Raw genomic sequence first — 15,795 nt, 5'->3', positions numbered from 1 at the left:
AAATTTAATTTAAAAAAGTTCTCTTTATCTAATCAGTATTTATTAACTAATATTAAATTTTCTTGAAGGAATATCTTATTTGAGTGATTTTTATGTTAAATCATCTTAATAATACCAATTTTAAGCTCAATATTTTAAGTCATCAAATCAAGAAAATCAAATTTTAGAGCAAAAAAACCCAATTTACAAAAGAAAATTAATTATTGATTTTTAAGTTAGATTTGATATTTTTTTAGATAATTAATAATTTAGAAAACAAATTCTTCAAATTATTTTTCAGATACATTTTTATTAAGAAGTTTATATAAAAATACTTTAAAATTATTCTTTAAAATATACAATACTATATATTTATAAGGGCAAGATACCGTAATTCGTCATTACCTAACCTATTTAACCCTCGGATTTGAGCTGGCCGAGATGTAAATTTTTATTGTTTCTAAATTTAAAAAAATTCTTCAAATGAGAAGATCTAAATTGAGTAATTAAAGTACTTTGAGCAATAGTAAACATTATTAAACAAATCTGTTCTATTTTTCCAACTTATGAAAAAACCGGAAAAATGTTTTTATAATTTCCAAATATTATTTTTCTTTATTATTGTTAATTTATTGTTTATGTGAAGAAATTCTTTAATGGGTTCATATTTTAGTAAAAAAAAGCAAAAATTATTAACATAAATTAAAAATATTCTTACATATCTTACAAATAGAAAAAACACTCAACATTTTTGATAAAAATCAGATGAATATTTTTCTTTAATACTCTACATTTTTAAATATTTTTAATTCAACTTAAGTCTATTTAATTTAATAAAATTAATCATTCAAATTAATTATCCAAATTAATTTTCTAGATTATCTAGATAGAATCTAAATTTTCAACAAGCAAGAAAGGAAAAAAAAACACAGATTTTAATTATAAAAAGAAGCAAACTGGTTGATTTTTAATTAGTTTTTCAGACTGATTGGTTGGTGGATTAAAAGCCTAATCAACCAAATAAAAATATTAATAAAAAAAAAACAATAAATTCCTTTTTACTTTAAAAATTATGAGAAAGTTAGAAATTCCATCTGAAATAGAATATAAAATTGATGTTGTGTCAGATATCAACACTGAGAGAAGATAACTAAAGAATAAATTACCAAATATGGTCTGTGATGGCAGTGAATAAATAGAGACTAAAAGCTATGAGAGTAATACTAAAGGTTCAATTTAACAGTCTACTACTAATTCAGAGTCTTGTAATCAGAAAGGAAATTAAAAAGTGGATTTTGTAGAAAAAAATGAAAACGATTGTTTTTAAAAAGTAGAAGAATACTTAACAGATCAATCACCAAAATCATTGCTACAATAATAAAAAGAGAGTGAAGCTGATTAAATAAATACAAGTCCTTAATAATTGATGTAGAAAGCTTTCGCAAAATAATTAAAGGAAAAATACGAAGGAGAAATTAAATGTGAATTGTTGCTTTAAGGAGCCCACTTAAGTAGACTTGGTATTTGCAGATTTTTTTAGCTGATATCAGTAATCGGTTACTAAGTTTATTACATCTTTTGGCAGCTATATACTTAATCTTTATTGAGTTCTTACTATACTATCAAGAAATTTGATTCTAGTAATGAAATTGATATTTTACTTGTATCTATGACTCTTTTATGTATAAGCATATCGTTTTTACTTTTTCCTGTGAGCCTAAGCATAATATTAGAATTAAAAAAATCAAATTCTATTAAAAATATTAAAATTAATGCCCTAAGAGTATAATTGGGTATATTTGATTTATTAGCATGTGTATGCTTTTTAATTTACAATCAAACTTTATTGAGCAGTGACTTTATAATAGCTGGTTTTATTAACTTTGGTTAGTATTTTCTAATATCATTCTACTATTTAAAATAGTATCAAGAATTTATAGGAAAATAAAAAATTCTTTAGTAGTATCTTTAAAAAAATCCTATTGATTGAGTTTAAAAAATATACATTTTATTAAAAAATATTACAAATTATTTTAACTAATACTTTATTTTAGTTTCAATTTATTTATATTTATGGTATAAAAATTCACTGATTTAATTTATGTTTTCGCTTTGCTTACTTACTGTTCCTATATCTGTTTATTTTAGAAGTGATAATTATTGGTTTGTTTGTTTATTTATTAATTTTTTAAGGTTAATAAAAATGTATGGCTTATAATAGACAATATTATAATTCAGATTTTTTTTAAATCTGTTTTTAGTTTGTATTTTTATCATAAAATTTAAATAATTTTCATCATAAAATAAAATTTGGTAGTATTCATTAATAAGATGATGGAATTAAATGTAATAAAACAGAAAATATTTTCTTTTTTCATTATAACGTATTATGTGGATAAAAGAAAAGATCTTGCTTGAAAATAATCAATTTATTCAATTTTTAGTTATAATATTTTGGTTTCTTTTATATTTGTAGTCACTTAATTAAGAGAAAAAGAGATTAAGTAAAAATTTATCCTAATTTTTAATCAAAGAAAAATTAATATTAAACATAAATAAGCTTTTGAGATATTGAATTTAAATATGCGAATAAATATACATATGCCTTAGTTTTTCATAAGTTAAAACCTATTTTGATTTATACCAAACCAAAAAATATTTCGCTTTAATGCTAGTTTTAAAACTTAGAATATGTGATATTAGGGAGACTAACATTTGAAGATTTATAATATATTTCTTATTAAAGAAGAAAATTATAAAATTGAGATGTATTTTAATAATAAAAATAATTGTTTAACTGATGATATAACCTAACATTTGAATAAGTAGGTACATAACTCTAGTCATCTAAGATATTTGAAAGAGTCTTATTTTTTTAAAAACAGGTAATTTATGTGAAATAAATTTCCTCATTCTCACCATTTGAAATCAAAATATTGTGTATTTAATTTATGTAATATTTATAATCTATTTAAAATTTGAAAAACTTATTAAATTCTGATATAAAACAGTAATAGCTAAATAGTTACTATTATTATATAGGTTTGAAAGTAATGTTTATGATTTATACTTAATATAGAGTAAAAAATTTGGAACAATTGATTTAACACTTATTGAAACTCTTTGCGAATTTACTATTAAAAATAAATACATGAAACTTAGAAGTTGACCAAACATGCATAAATTATTACTAATAAGGATATAGAAATAAATCAAGCCTGCTTAAATAATCATAAAAGAAGAAATAAACAAAAATTAAATAATAAATAAATAAATAATATTAACTTTAATTAATTGATAATTTGCAAAAAATATATTTCATAAAATTGGGTGTTTTAGTAAAAAACAGTTGCTAAATAAGAACTAGATTACAGTAAAATTATACTTGAAACTGCGTATGATGTGTCTTGAGTAATAGTAATAAGAGGAGCACTATAATATCAGTTAAAACAAAATTATTTTAAAAGGAAATACTAATGAATTAAATAAAGTACAAGATCAAAAATAAAATGTCTCACCTAACATAAGCTAAGGAATTTAGGAGCATCGCATAACCGAGTCTACAACTCCTGAGCAATTCGTTAAATCCAAGGTTTTTATTGCTCACAACAATGAAATAAAAATTGCTTAAAATGTTGAAAAAATAAGTGAGGTTGATAAGAGCTAGTCATTGAGAATTTTCAATCCAAATTTTATAATGATGATAATCGAAAAAGACTTAAAAGCAGACAGCAGTCCAGCTCAAGTTTAAGAGTGTGGAAAAGAAGCTCAATCAATACTAATAGAAGATGACACCATACAAAAATAGCCTAATAACCCCAATTTAACAGAACAACACTAAAATAAAGCATAAATTAAAGATATTAGGTATTTGAATTACCATAACTAAGATCTAATAAAAAAGATTCGTCTTCAAACAAGCTCTTTGAAAAAATTAACTTTTTATAATCTAATTCAAAATGCGATAATATGGAGTTATATAATTATCAAATTTGTTTGGATTTTCTACATCTTTGGAGTTTTATCATAGGATTAAAGTGAGAATTCTAACTAAAATATCATGTAGATTGATAGGTACGACACTTCGCAAAAAACTTTGATTTACATCGATTGCTTAGTTTTGGCTCTTTAAGTTGTTTTATTACCGCTCTGCAAGCTTTTCATTTACAGAAGTTTAAGAAAGCTGCAAATTTACAAACGTTTTATTATACTAGTACTAAAAATTTATCTGGTTTCAGATTTACTCTTTTTCGGACTGATCTAGTATTATTAATTTGGTTTCGATAGCAAATTTAAAATAGTTGCTGGAATCTTTTTTATACTTTAATCCATCCTATAACTTAACGATATTTAACTTTATTCAAGTATTTATAATTCTTATAAATATTGCACTGATGTCTTAAATGTTGATCCTTTAGAAATCAATATTGTTAATTGATAAATTTAGAGAATCTCTATTAAATTCAACTATTTGTATTAACTTCTTAAGCATCATTCTTTAAATCATTCTTCTTTACAAAACAATCAGAAAAATAAAACTTTATGGCTAAAAATAAATAGCAAATATACATAAAAAGTGCTATTTCATTTTAAATATTTTATATAAAATCTTTTCTTTACCAAAAATAACTCTTTAATAGCAAAAATCTTGAATCAAAAAAAAAAATATATATATATATATATATTTATTAATCCTCTTTCTTAGATATTTCTTTCTAAAAACACCGAAAATAGCCTGAATCTTTCTTTGATATCTTCCTCTCTTCTTCAGATATCTATCTATATATTATTATAATATAAATATAATGAAATCATAATTATTAGTAATTTATATATTTACATCAATGTTACTACTTACTTACTTTAGTATTATTTTTTAAATGATAACTTTATTAAAAAAAAGTAAATTTCTCATCTTTTTCTTCCTCACTCTCATTTTGTGTTAATCCGAAGTAGCTGGTTATAAATTAATTTATTAATTTTAAAATAAAAGTAAAACAATAATTTTGTATATATAGAATGGTAGCAATCAAAGAATTATCTCATAAATAAAATTAATTAAAAGAAAGTACATTGATTAACTCAATAAAAGGTTTATTTAGTCTTAAAATAAATTAATTAATTTTTGAAAATTGCTTATCAAATTTATTCCTAAAACTAATATCATCTAATCTCTATTAAAGATATCAATATTTTAATAACAAAAAGTATATAAAACTGTCTTTCATTCTTCATATAATGCCTCTTTCCACTCCCAAAATTTTTTGAAAAAAATACCTTAACACAAAATATAATACATGCTCACCAAAATATTCCTTTACCTTAATCAACCAGGAATTACTTATATTTTAAATTATATGATAGAAAAGGTAGATAAAAATATAAAAAATAACATTTATTTTAGAAGGACAACTTCATATTTGATTTAAACAAATTTAAATAGTGTTTATTATTCTAAGAAAATATAACATCAAAGATAGTCATTTTTGAGAAATAAATTTCAACCAAATGGCTATTAGTATAAGCTAATTATACAAATTTATTGAAATATTTTAATTCTTTCAAATTTATCTTTAAAAAATATTCAAGCATTTATTTTCTTTTAACATTTTTATAATGATCAAAATAAGAATTAAATCACTAACTTAGGAGTAAATTTATTTCTAAACAATTTTTCTTTTAACCAATATAACAAAAACCAATAATTGAATAGCATTTTACATTTCTACTAAAATAATTATAATATTTATTTAAGTATATATCAATCTTAGAAAAAAATAAATGATTGACCTTATATTATGATATTTATATATTTTCAAGGACATTATTTTTTTTAACTAAGTTGATTGCTGTTTAGGGTACTTGCTTATAATAATTACAAAACAAATTTTGATGTTTAAAACAAAATAAAACTCAAATTTTGATATTGCAAATATTTGATGAGATTACAGTCTACTAAAAAAAAATAAATAATTATAATTTGTTTGCAATAAATCATTGATATTTCTTATTTAAAATCAGTTTTCAATACATATTAAAATTTTTTCATGGTAATCCAATAATGACAACTATTTTTTGAAAACTGAGAAATCCTAGTAAAATTTTTCCAAAAACAAAATATTTTTTAAAAAGTCAAAAGTTAAGAAATTATTTTAATCAATTTATCTCTTACCTTCAAAGTTATGCAAAAAATGCCATGTATTTATCTACGCTCTTAGAATAGAGAAACCATAAAAAGTTTTCAATTATATAGAATTTCTTTCTTTCTATCTACAATAAAATTAGAATCTTCACACAGCTGAAAAAAAGAATCAATAAATTTTTAACAAAGACTCTTTTGTTTTTAGGAAGAGTAAAAGAATTTAAAAATATAAAATACACTGTTCTTAAATTATTAATGAGTATTTTTAATGAATGACGTTTCTAATTTCATTTATATTCACATTCAATAAATTTTATGAATTGCACGAAAAAAAAAAAACATTTAATTTTAATTTATTAAAAGAAATATAAAAAAATTTGATTTAAAGACTTTTATTTTTTGAATGACATTTTTTCTAAATTCATTTTGTTATTAAAATGTCAAGAGTATTTTAAATAGTTTATTTTCTTACTAAATTTCATTTTATTTCTTTTTAAAAAGTTTTTTATAGGCTTAAAAGTAAATTGTTTGACAAAGAGTTTGTCTTAAAATATAATTTAATACTTTCTGTAAAAATTAACCTATAAAAAAATTGGGTTTTTAACTTAAGTTTAAAAGCAAATAATTCTTAAAGGTGTTTGAAACTATATTGAAGTATTTTTATTTCACTTTTTCAAAATTAAACTTCTAATTTTTTAAATTTCAATTATTTTAAATAAGCTATTATGATAACGAGAGACTGAATGAATAATTTGCAATTCTTGTATTACTACTTCATTACTAAAAACGAATTAATTAAAAATTGTAAAAGTTTGTTCAAGCTTTATAAAGACTTAAACAGATTTTATATTCATATAAACAAAACCAAAGGCTAAAAACTTAGTGGTTCTCTGATTTAAGTTAATTTTATAAAAATAATTGAGTACTTAAGAAAGCAAATATAGGCTCAATCAACTAAATAGATAAATCAATAAAAAAATAATGAGTTAATTTATTAGAAATTAACAGAATTATAAAATAATATATTACAATCATATATTGTCAACAAATAAATAATCATTAAATAGAAAAGTCTTTTTTACTTCTAATAAACGCCTCAAAACTTTTAATATATTTTAAACCTTAAAAAAAAATTTTTTATTGAAATATTTATTAATTTATTCATTATTAGAAAAGTAAACAAACAAGCATAAATTAATAAAATTACAATTAATTATTTTAATTTACTATTAATATTTATTTTATTTATTTATTTGTTTATTTATTTATTATTAAATCAATACGAAATTGAGTAAAATTTATTGTCAGTCAACCTATTCTAACACCTTATCCCTAAAATTGTCTAAAATTAAATCCTTATTATCCTTAATTATTTTATTGCTAATTGTTTGGATTTTAATAGTTATGAGCTTAAGTCTTTGATATATACTTATTTACAAATGAAGTACTTTTTATATAATAAGATTGTTAATAAATTTTTTTTAAGAAATAGAATTATTTTACAAGAATCTAGGAGTTCTTAAGAAATCCTTTCCACTGGAAACTGGATAGATATATTTAAAGAATACGTAACCATGACCTGCAGCAACACCAATTAAATCTGAAATTATGCTTTGTCCTAAAATTAAGTGTAATCCCATCAAAATATAAGGGAAATAGCCACCTTTATTTTAAAAAAATAAATACAAAATTAAAAATATTTTATTTAGCTTTATATTTTAATTGGAAGGAATATTTTTAAAATAAATAAAGAGCTAGTTTTGTTTTTACTTTTGAATTTTAAACCAAAGAAGAATTGAACTGTCTCAAAAGGCTATCTTTTGCACCAAATATATATGAAAGCGAATAGTAAAGTGGAACACAAAAATGGTGTACTGAAAATTAATCCTGCAATCTATTTTAAAAATCGTTATAGGTATTTATTACAAAATCTTTTTATTAATCTTACTGATAAGAAAGTCATGACTACGATGTAAAGCCATAGTTATTCATCAACTTATCTGTCAGTAAAAAGTGAATCAAGTCTTGTTGTTGCAAAATATCTAATTTATAATTTATGATTTAAACCTAACCTTTAAAATTAAATTCTAAATGGATTACAGATAGACTAAATCCCAAATTATATTAGGTCCAAATGTCCCAAGAAAGAAGAAGTTTGTGAAAATTCTCCAAATCTATTATATTTTATAAATTTTAAGAAATTCTAAACTTTTGTTTGAGGTTAGTTAGTAAGTAAGTAAATAAATAAATATGATCAAAGATTTAAATCTTTTTACTTAGAAATTCTTGAGCTTTTAAAAATCTAGGTACATATAATATGGGAGAGGTGAATATATTAAGCTAGCTACAACAGTGACAGCTACTACCGCTGTTATAAATGATCTAGAAACTACTGGAAATTAAAAATACCAAGTTTTAAAGTCTTCCATTTACTTAAATTTACTATATGATTTTGTTCCTATTTTTACGCTAACTTTTTTTAATATTTAAATGAATAAAATATCTTATTTATATTATTAAATAATAATAATTTTTCAAATTATTTATAATCCACAATACTGAAATTTCTTAAAAGCTAATTTATTGATAATCAATCGATTGATTGATTGATTCTATCTGACTATTTTCAGAATAAATAAAGTGCCTACATTCTAAAATCTAAAGAAATTTCTTTAAAAAACACGTGTAAAATATTAAAAACGTCTTTGTTAATAATGTATTTAAGTAGAGATAATTTTATGGAGAAATATTCTAATTTATAAAGGTGTTTATTTAGATAATAATTATCTTATATGATATTATAGATAAAAGAAATTTATTTGTTTCACATTTTATTATGAAAATTAATCTTAAATCAACAATTTAAGTTTAAAAAATTGTACTTACTTTTAATTAAATAATAAGAATTGATTTTTTATTTCTTAATAATAAGTACAAAAGGGTGAGTGACGATTTTAGATTTCTCAATTTAATAGAAGTATTTACTACTTATTTAAATTTTACTGCTTATAATAATTATTTTAGTTTTATAATAAATGTTAAGTAAGTAATTAAGTAAGTAAGTTTGTTTTAGCTGAATTTGGGAAATGAAATATTTTAAAAGTTAATTTGTCTTAAGCTAAATGTATAAATATCAAATATTAAATATGAATAAAAATTTAATTTAATTAATGCAAATAATTTATTAATTAATAAACATCTTATTTGCACTTTTTATAAAAATTATTAAGTTAAATATGTTTTAATAAAAAAATCTTACTAAAGGGCTTCATTTAATTATTTTTTCATTTACATAATATATGTAAGGATTTTATGTAATTGCATTCTAAAATTTTAAACCTTGTTTTTAATAGAGTTTTTTCCATGTTTGCTAGATTTAAGTTTAGTTTCTATCGATATTTTTCTAATATTCCAAATATTTTCTTAATTTTATTTATAATTAAATCAAATATTAACAAATTTACAATTAAAAAAAATTTTCAATGATTAAATCAATTTATTTTTCTAAATTTAACTAATTTTTAAAATTTAATCTAATTTGTTTTTTAAGCTAAAAATTTGTCTAAAAATCTTTTAATTAAGTATTGATTAGTTAGTATAGCCTATCTAAAATTAAAAAGGTATTTAACTCTATTTCGATAGTAAAATTTAAAAAACTTTTAATTAGAAAATAATTTTACAAATAATTTTTTAATTGATAAATTTGAAAATCAAAAAGTAAAAAATAACTTTTATAATTTTAAAAAACAAACAAGATTTTAATAAAGTCTTAATACTGAAATAAATATGAATTTATTGATTGATAAATTTATGAATTAAAAAAAAATAAATCATTTTGTATTTAAATCCTAAAATAAAAGATATTTAGTATGAACAAAAAAAAATTTAATTAATACAAATAATTTACTCTTTAATTGCATTTATTATTTTAATTGTTAAGTTTGATATTTCTTCATAAAGAAATATATTTAGTGCTAAAATAGCATCATTAAATTACTTTTTACATTAATATTACTTATACTCCTAAAATAGCAAATATGAAAGGCCTTTATTCTGATATTTTAGACAATTTAAAACCTTGTTTTTAATAGAATTTGTTTCCATGTTTATTTGAGCTTAATTTGCCTAAAAATAAATACTTTCTATTTATTTTTTTTGCATGTTCTTCTACCATTTTCATAATTTAGCTTGCAATACCTCTTCCTTCGTATTCCTTTCTTACAGCAACTCTGCTAACTTCTCCTGTTTCGTTAACAGGTAAATTTAAGACATTCTCAAAATCAGTATCATATGTAGTCATAGCCACAAGCAAATCCTTTTCAGTATCTACTGCAATAAAAAACTTTCTATCTCCAGAAAAATACTACATCATTGAGTCTTTTTAAAAGTATCTTCGTATAATGAAGCTAGAATAGGATATTTAAGTTGATAAAAACAATTTCTTAGCTATGAAAAAGCAGTAGAGGTGAATAGTGCCAATAAAAATAGAAATTATGTAACCTATATTTAAAAAGCTGAAAAGGATAGCATATTAAATGCCAAATATTATTGCTAAAACTAACCCTACAATTAAAATCCCCTATTATTTTATTGGCTCTATCAAGTAATCATAACCCTAAGGAGTATGTGTTCTTGGTAGATTCTAAGGATAAAACTCTATCAATTAATCGTAGTATTTCAAATCAAATTCCATGTATTTTATATTTTGGGAAGCTACATTTTTTACCTTAGAATCAATCTAACTCATTTTTTATTATTGAAATTGTAATACCTATTTTTTAGTTTTAAAGTTTAGTTTACAAGCAAATTAACTTTGATTAATTTAAAAATTATATATTATTGTGCAATTTTGATTAGCTTAAATTTAATGTAGAATTAATAATCAATTGCTTTATTTATACATGCTAATTTCGCTACAAAAATCAATATCCTTAAAAATAATATCATTAATTCTTAAACTTTTATTTTCAGATGAAAAAATGTCTTATAACATTCAGTAAAAACCGGATTCTTTAAAAAAGGCTGGTAATTTATTTGTTTAATGAGTTTGAATATAATAAATACATTATGTTCTTTCTTTCTATCTATCTATCTATCTATCTATCTATCTACTAATTTACATTTAAAAAATTATTTTATAGATAATAATAAATCTATAATCCCTATCAACCAATAAATAAATAAAAAAATTATATAGCTACTTCTCGAATATTTAATTCTCGAGTAGGAAATATATATTTAATAGTATAATAAATATTATTTAATATAATATATACTATAAAGAAATAAAAAAAAGGCTTTGAAACAGGTATCAAACCTGATAGAATAAAAAAAAAATAAGTAAAAAATATTTAATCAAAGATTTAATTTTTTGATGAAAATTCTTTTTACAAACATTAAATCTAAAATTTAATATTTATTTATATATTAAAATGAATGAAAAATATTTTTAAACTCTAGATTAAATGTTTGACTGATATTAAAATTTAGATTTCTTCTAGTAGGTAAGAAAAAAAAAAAGAAATAAATCATAAGCGATTTAAAATTCTTTCATCTTCAAAATAAATGCTAAGGAAGGAAGATTATTTGTTTTATATCTAAATATTTGGTGAATCTAGTATAAAATTTAAATTAAATTAATATATAAATTTTTAATCAAAATTTATTTTATTTATTAAGCTGTAGGTAAAAGTTGTATTGTTTTATAAGCTACATAAAATAACTTCAAAGATGAACATGATAAAACGATTACACTAAAATTAGCAACTAAAATAATAAAATAAGATAATAAAATCTTTAAACTACGCATCTGGGATACAGTAATTAATAAATAAATAGGTCATTTTCATATTTTTAATGAAAATCTTTTTAATTATTTTCTTATAATTTAATCAACATCAATAAAAAATTTTAAAATATTTAATTAAAGACTATTTGTAATATATTTTTTAATATTTTTGATATAATTATTAGCCTGGTTAAAAAATACTTAGGTGTCTTGTTTTGCATTCCTATGAAAAAACAGCATAAGGAGCTATTTTAATTTACGATATTACTAAGTAATGTAATTTAAACTATTGTTTAACTTAAAAAATAAATTTATATAATATTAGTCGTGAAAACTTTCTTAATATTAGTGGAATCATCAAATAAATCAGAGATAGTGAGAAATCTTATGTGCCTTTGATTTTAGTAGGAAATAAGTTTGATTTAGAATAAAAGTACATAATTAACTATTTTGGTTTTTTCAAATAATTTAACATAAATTTTCTAGTTTAATTAAATATCAAACATATAACTTTAAAATAAAGTCGTGAAGTAAGTTATACAGAAGGAGAAAATTTTGCTAAAGAACATGATCTTTTTTTCTTTGAGGTGAGTGCATTTACTGGTTATAATATTGAAGTATTATTTAATAAAATTACTGAATTGGTATATGAGAATTAAAACAAATGATATAAAATTTAAATATTAATTATTTATATTATTTATTAATATATTTAGCTAGCTTTTAGTTAGAGTGCTTAATTGGTTGGTTAGCTAATTTTGCAATTTATTTTTTTTCAGATCCATAAATATTTCAAAAATTAACAAATTTCCAAAATAAAATATAATTTTTTTTAAGCTAAACAAATGTTTAAATTTCTTTTAATTAAATATTCATGAGTTTAATTGATACATTTGAAAATCAAAAAGTAAAAAATAACTTATTCTAATTTTAAAAAACAAAATTTTTATCAAGTATTAATTTTCAAATAAATAAGAAGTTATTGATAAATTTATGAGATAAATAAATAAATAAATAAAATAAATTTTTTTGTATTTAAATCTTAAAATAAAAGATATATCGTACAATCAAAATAACAAATTTAATTAATACAAATAATTTACTCTTTAATTATGCTTAATATTTTAATTGCTAAATTTGATATTTCTTCAAAAAGAAATATGTTTAGAACTAAAAAAGAATCCCTCAATTACTTTTTTCATTAATATTACTTATACATACTCATAAAATAGCAAAAATGAAAAGTCTTTATTCAGAAATTTTCTAAAATTTAAAATCTTATTTTTAATAAGTATTATTGCTAAAACTACCATAAAAATCTCCTATTATTTTATTGGCTCTATCAAGTAATCATAAACCTAAGGAGTATGTGTTCTTGGTAGATTCTAAGGATGAAATTCTATCAATTAATCATAGTGTTTCAAGCTATAGAATCAATCTAGCTTATTTTTATTATTGAAATTGCTATACCTACCTAGTTTTTAATTGTAAAGTTTAGTTAACAAGCAAATTAATTTTGATTAATTTAAAAATTATATATTATTGTGCAATTTTGATTAGGTTAAATTTACTGTAGAATTAATGGTCAATTGCTTTATTTATATTTATGTTAGTTTCACTATAAAAATCAATATTTTTAAAATAATATCATTAATCCTTAAACTTTTATTTTAAGATGAAAAAATGTCTTAACATATTCAGTAAAACGATGAACTTTAAAATGACTGGTAATTCTTTTAAGTTTAATGAGTTTGAATCAAATAAATATATTATGTGCTATCTATCTTTAAAAAATTATTTTATAGAAAATAATAAGTCTATAATCCCTATCAACCAATAAATAAATAAATAAATAAATAAATAATATAGCTATCCTAGAATAGTTATTTCTCAAGTAGGAAATAAACATTTAATACTACAATAAATATTATTTAATAAAATAAATTTAAAAAAAATAAAAAAAGGTTTTGAAATAGGTTTCGAACCTAATAGAAGAAAAAAAAATAAGTAAAAAATGTTTAAACAAAGATTTAATTTTTTAAGAATATTTTTATAACAAACATTTAATCTAAAATTTAAAATTTTTTATATAAATAAAATTTTTTTTAACTCAAGATTAAATGTTTGACTTATATTAAAATTTAGATTTCTTATAGTAAGTAAGTAAAAAAAGGAAATAAATCATAAACGATTTAAAATTCAATCATCTTCAAAATAAATGCTAACGAAGTAAGATTATAGGTTTAATATTTAAATATTTGGTGAATCTTGTATAAAATTTAAATTAAATTAATATTTCAATTTTTATTCTAAATTTATTATTTTAACTAAGCTGTAGGAAAAAGTTGTATTGTTTTATAAGCTTCAGAAAATAAATTCAAAGATGAACATGATAAAACGATTGGAGTAGAATTCTTAAATAAAATAATATAATATGATAATAAAATCTTTAAACTATCCATCTGGGATACAGTAATTTATTAATTAATGAATAAATCATTTTCATATTTTAAATGAAACTTTTTTTAATTATTTACTAATAATTTAATAAAAATTAATAAAATCTTTTAAATATTGAATAAAAGATGATTTTTGATATATTTTTAATTTTTTTTCAATATATTTATTATTTTTAGGCTGGCTAGAGTAGATTTAGGAGTATTGTTTTTTGCTACTTTGAAAAAGCATAAGGAGTTATTTTAGTTTATGATATTACTAAGTAAATTAATTTAAACTATTGATTAGCTAAAAAAATAAATTTATGTAAATTAGTCGTGAAAGCTTTCTTAATATTAGTGAATTCATTCAAAAATGTAGAGAAAGAACTAGATCTTATGTGCCTTTGATTTTAGTAGGAAATAAATTTGATTTAGAATAAAAGTACATAATTAATTATTTTGGTTTTTTGAATTAATTTAACATAAATTTTTTAGTTAAATAAATATCAAACATATAACATTAAAATAAAGTCGTCAAGTAAGTTATACAGAAGGAGAAAATTTTGCTAAAAAACATGATCTTTTTTTCTTTGAGGTGAGTGCATATACTGGTTATAACATTGATGAATTATTTAACAAAATTACTGAATTGGTATATGAAAATTAAAAATGATGACTGAATATTTTAGTTGATTTAATTGATTAAATTATATATTTAAAGCAAAAAAATTAAGTAATAGATAAAATTTTTAACTTTTTTAATAATAATTAGTTTGTTTATTTGAAGAATTTTTTCAATTAAAATTAAATTTATTTTTTGTTTAATTCATTTTTACATAAAATGAGCAGAAAAGTTTACTCGTAACTAAAAACCAAATAATTGAAATCTATTTAATCTACTTTACTGTTTTTATCTATTTATTTAAAATATAAAGAATATCTTTTTGTTAGAAAAATGAATATTGTTTTTATTTAAAATAAATAAGTAAAGTTATAGCCTTGTTTTAATTATTATAATAAATACAAAAATAAATCTTCAAAATGACTCTAAGAATTTAGATTTTCTTTTTAGCTAAGCTTTTTCTTAATACAAAAATAAGTTAGATACCTTTAAACCCTTTAAATAATAATTGGCAAAACTTCATCAAAATTAAAATGATTTTTATAATTGACTTTGAAACAAAAAATAAAATATTCATTTTGAATTTCAATTCTTCTTAATAAATTCTTAATCTGTAAGCTTATAATTTATTTTTAGTAAGCTAAATAATTAAATGTTTTTGCAAATTTTTCATTCATTTAGTTATTATTTGAAATTGTAAACCGACTTTCTTATCATTTACCTAACTAATATCTTTTGAATAGGTGCTTTTTTTTCTGAATAGTGTAAGATATATAAAAGAATTACTTAATTATTTATTTATATCTTATTATTATTATCATCATCA

The 15,795-nt window shown here is 19.8% G+C and overlaps 5 protein-coding genes across 5 annotated transcripts; 3 read left to right on the top strand and 2 right to left on the bottom strand. All coding sequences in view use genetic code 6, as the record gives it.

The window, feature by feature from the left end:
- Positions 1-1,094: 1,094 nt before the first annotated feature.
- On the top strand, positions 1,095-1,406 carry TTHERM_000994171 (hypothetical protein; the record flags this gene model as incomplete). The annotated part of the gene is made up of 1 exon (XM_012800071.1): positions 1,095-1,406. One exon carries the CDS (start codon positions 1,095-1,097, stop codon positions 1,404-1,406), a length of 312 nt encoding a protein of 103 aa, XP_012655525.1.
- Positions 1,407-3,278: 1,872 nt separating this feature from the next.
- On the top strand, positions 3,279-4,825 carry TTHERM_00994170 (transmembrane protein, putative). The gene has a single exon (XM_001024265.2). It carries the CDS (start codon positions 3,377-3,379, stop codon positions 4,415-4,417), a length of 1,041 nt encoding a protein of 346 aa, XP_001024265.2. The 5' UTR covers positions 3,279-3,376; the 3' UTR covers positions 4,418-4,825.
- Positions 4,826-7,429: 2,604 nt separating this feature from the next.
- On the bottom strand, positions 7,430-8,550 carry TTHERM_00994160 (derlin-2 protein; the record flags this gene model as incomplete). Its single annotated transcript, XM_001024264.3, has 6 exons — positions 7,430-7,568; positions 7,625-7,784; positions 7,892-8,015; positions 8,070-8,163; positions 8,222-8,295; positions 8,398-8,550. 6 exons carry the CDS (start codon positions 8,548-8,550, stop codon positions 7,430-7,432), a joined length of 744 nt encoding a protein of 247 aa, XP_001024264.3.
- A 1,556-nt stretch (positions 8,551-10,106) lies between these two features.
- Positions 10,107-10,868, bottom strand: TTHERM_000994159 (acetyltransferase (GNAT) domain protein; the record flags this gene model as incomplete). The annotated part of the gene is made up of 1 exon (XM_012800070.1): positions 10,107-10,868. The coding sequence occupies one exon, from the start codon at positions 10,866-10,868 to the stop codon at positions 10,107-10,109; it is 762 nt and encodes a 253-aa protein (XP_012655524.1).
- Positions 10,869-11,557: 689 nt separating this feature from the next.
- TTHERM_00994150 (Ras family small GTPase) lies at positions 11,558-15,020 on the top strand (the record flags this gene model as incomplete). The annotated part of the gene is made up of 9 exons (XM_001024263.2): positions 11,558-11,959; positions 12,095-12,180; positions 12,235-12,342; positions 12,433-12,553; positions 13,874-13,916; positions 14,242-14,381; positions 14,546-14,628; positions 14,682-14,789; positions 14,879-15,020. The coding sequence occupies 9 exons, from the start codon at positions 11,558-11,560 to the stop codon at positions 15,018-15,020; spliced, it is 1,233 nt and encodes a 410-aa protein (XP_001024263.2).
- Positions 15,021-15,795: the final 775 nt, after the last annotated feature.

This window comes from Tetrahymena thermophila (genome assembly GCF_000189635.1).
Source record: "Tetrahymena thermophila SB210 genomic scaffold scf_8254389, whole genome shotgun sequence".
NCBI classification, from domain to species: Eukaryota; Ciliophora; class Oligohymenophorea; order Hymenostomatida; family Tetrahymenidae; genus Tetrahymena; species Tetrahymena thermophila.
The sequence above is the reverse complement of the archived record's forward strand: the minus strand, read 5'-3'. Positions and strand labels throughout refer to the sequence as shown.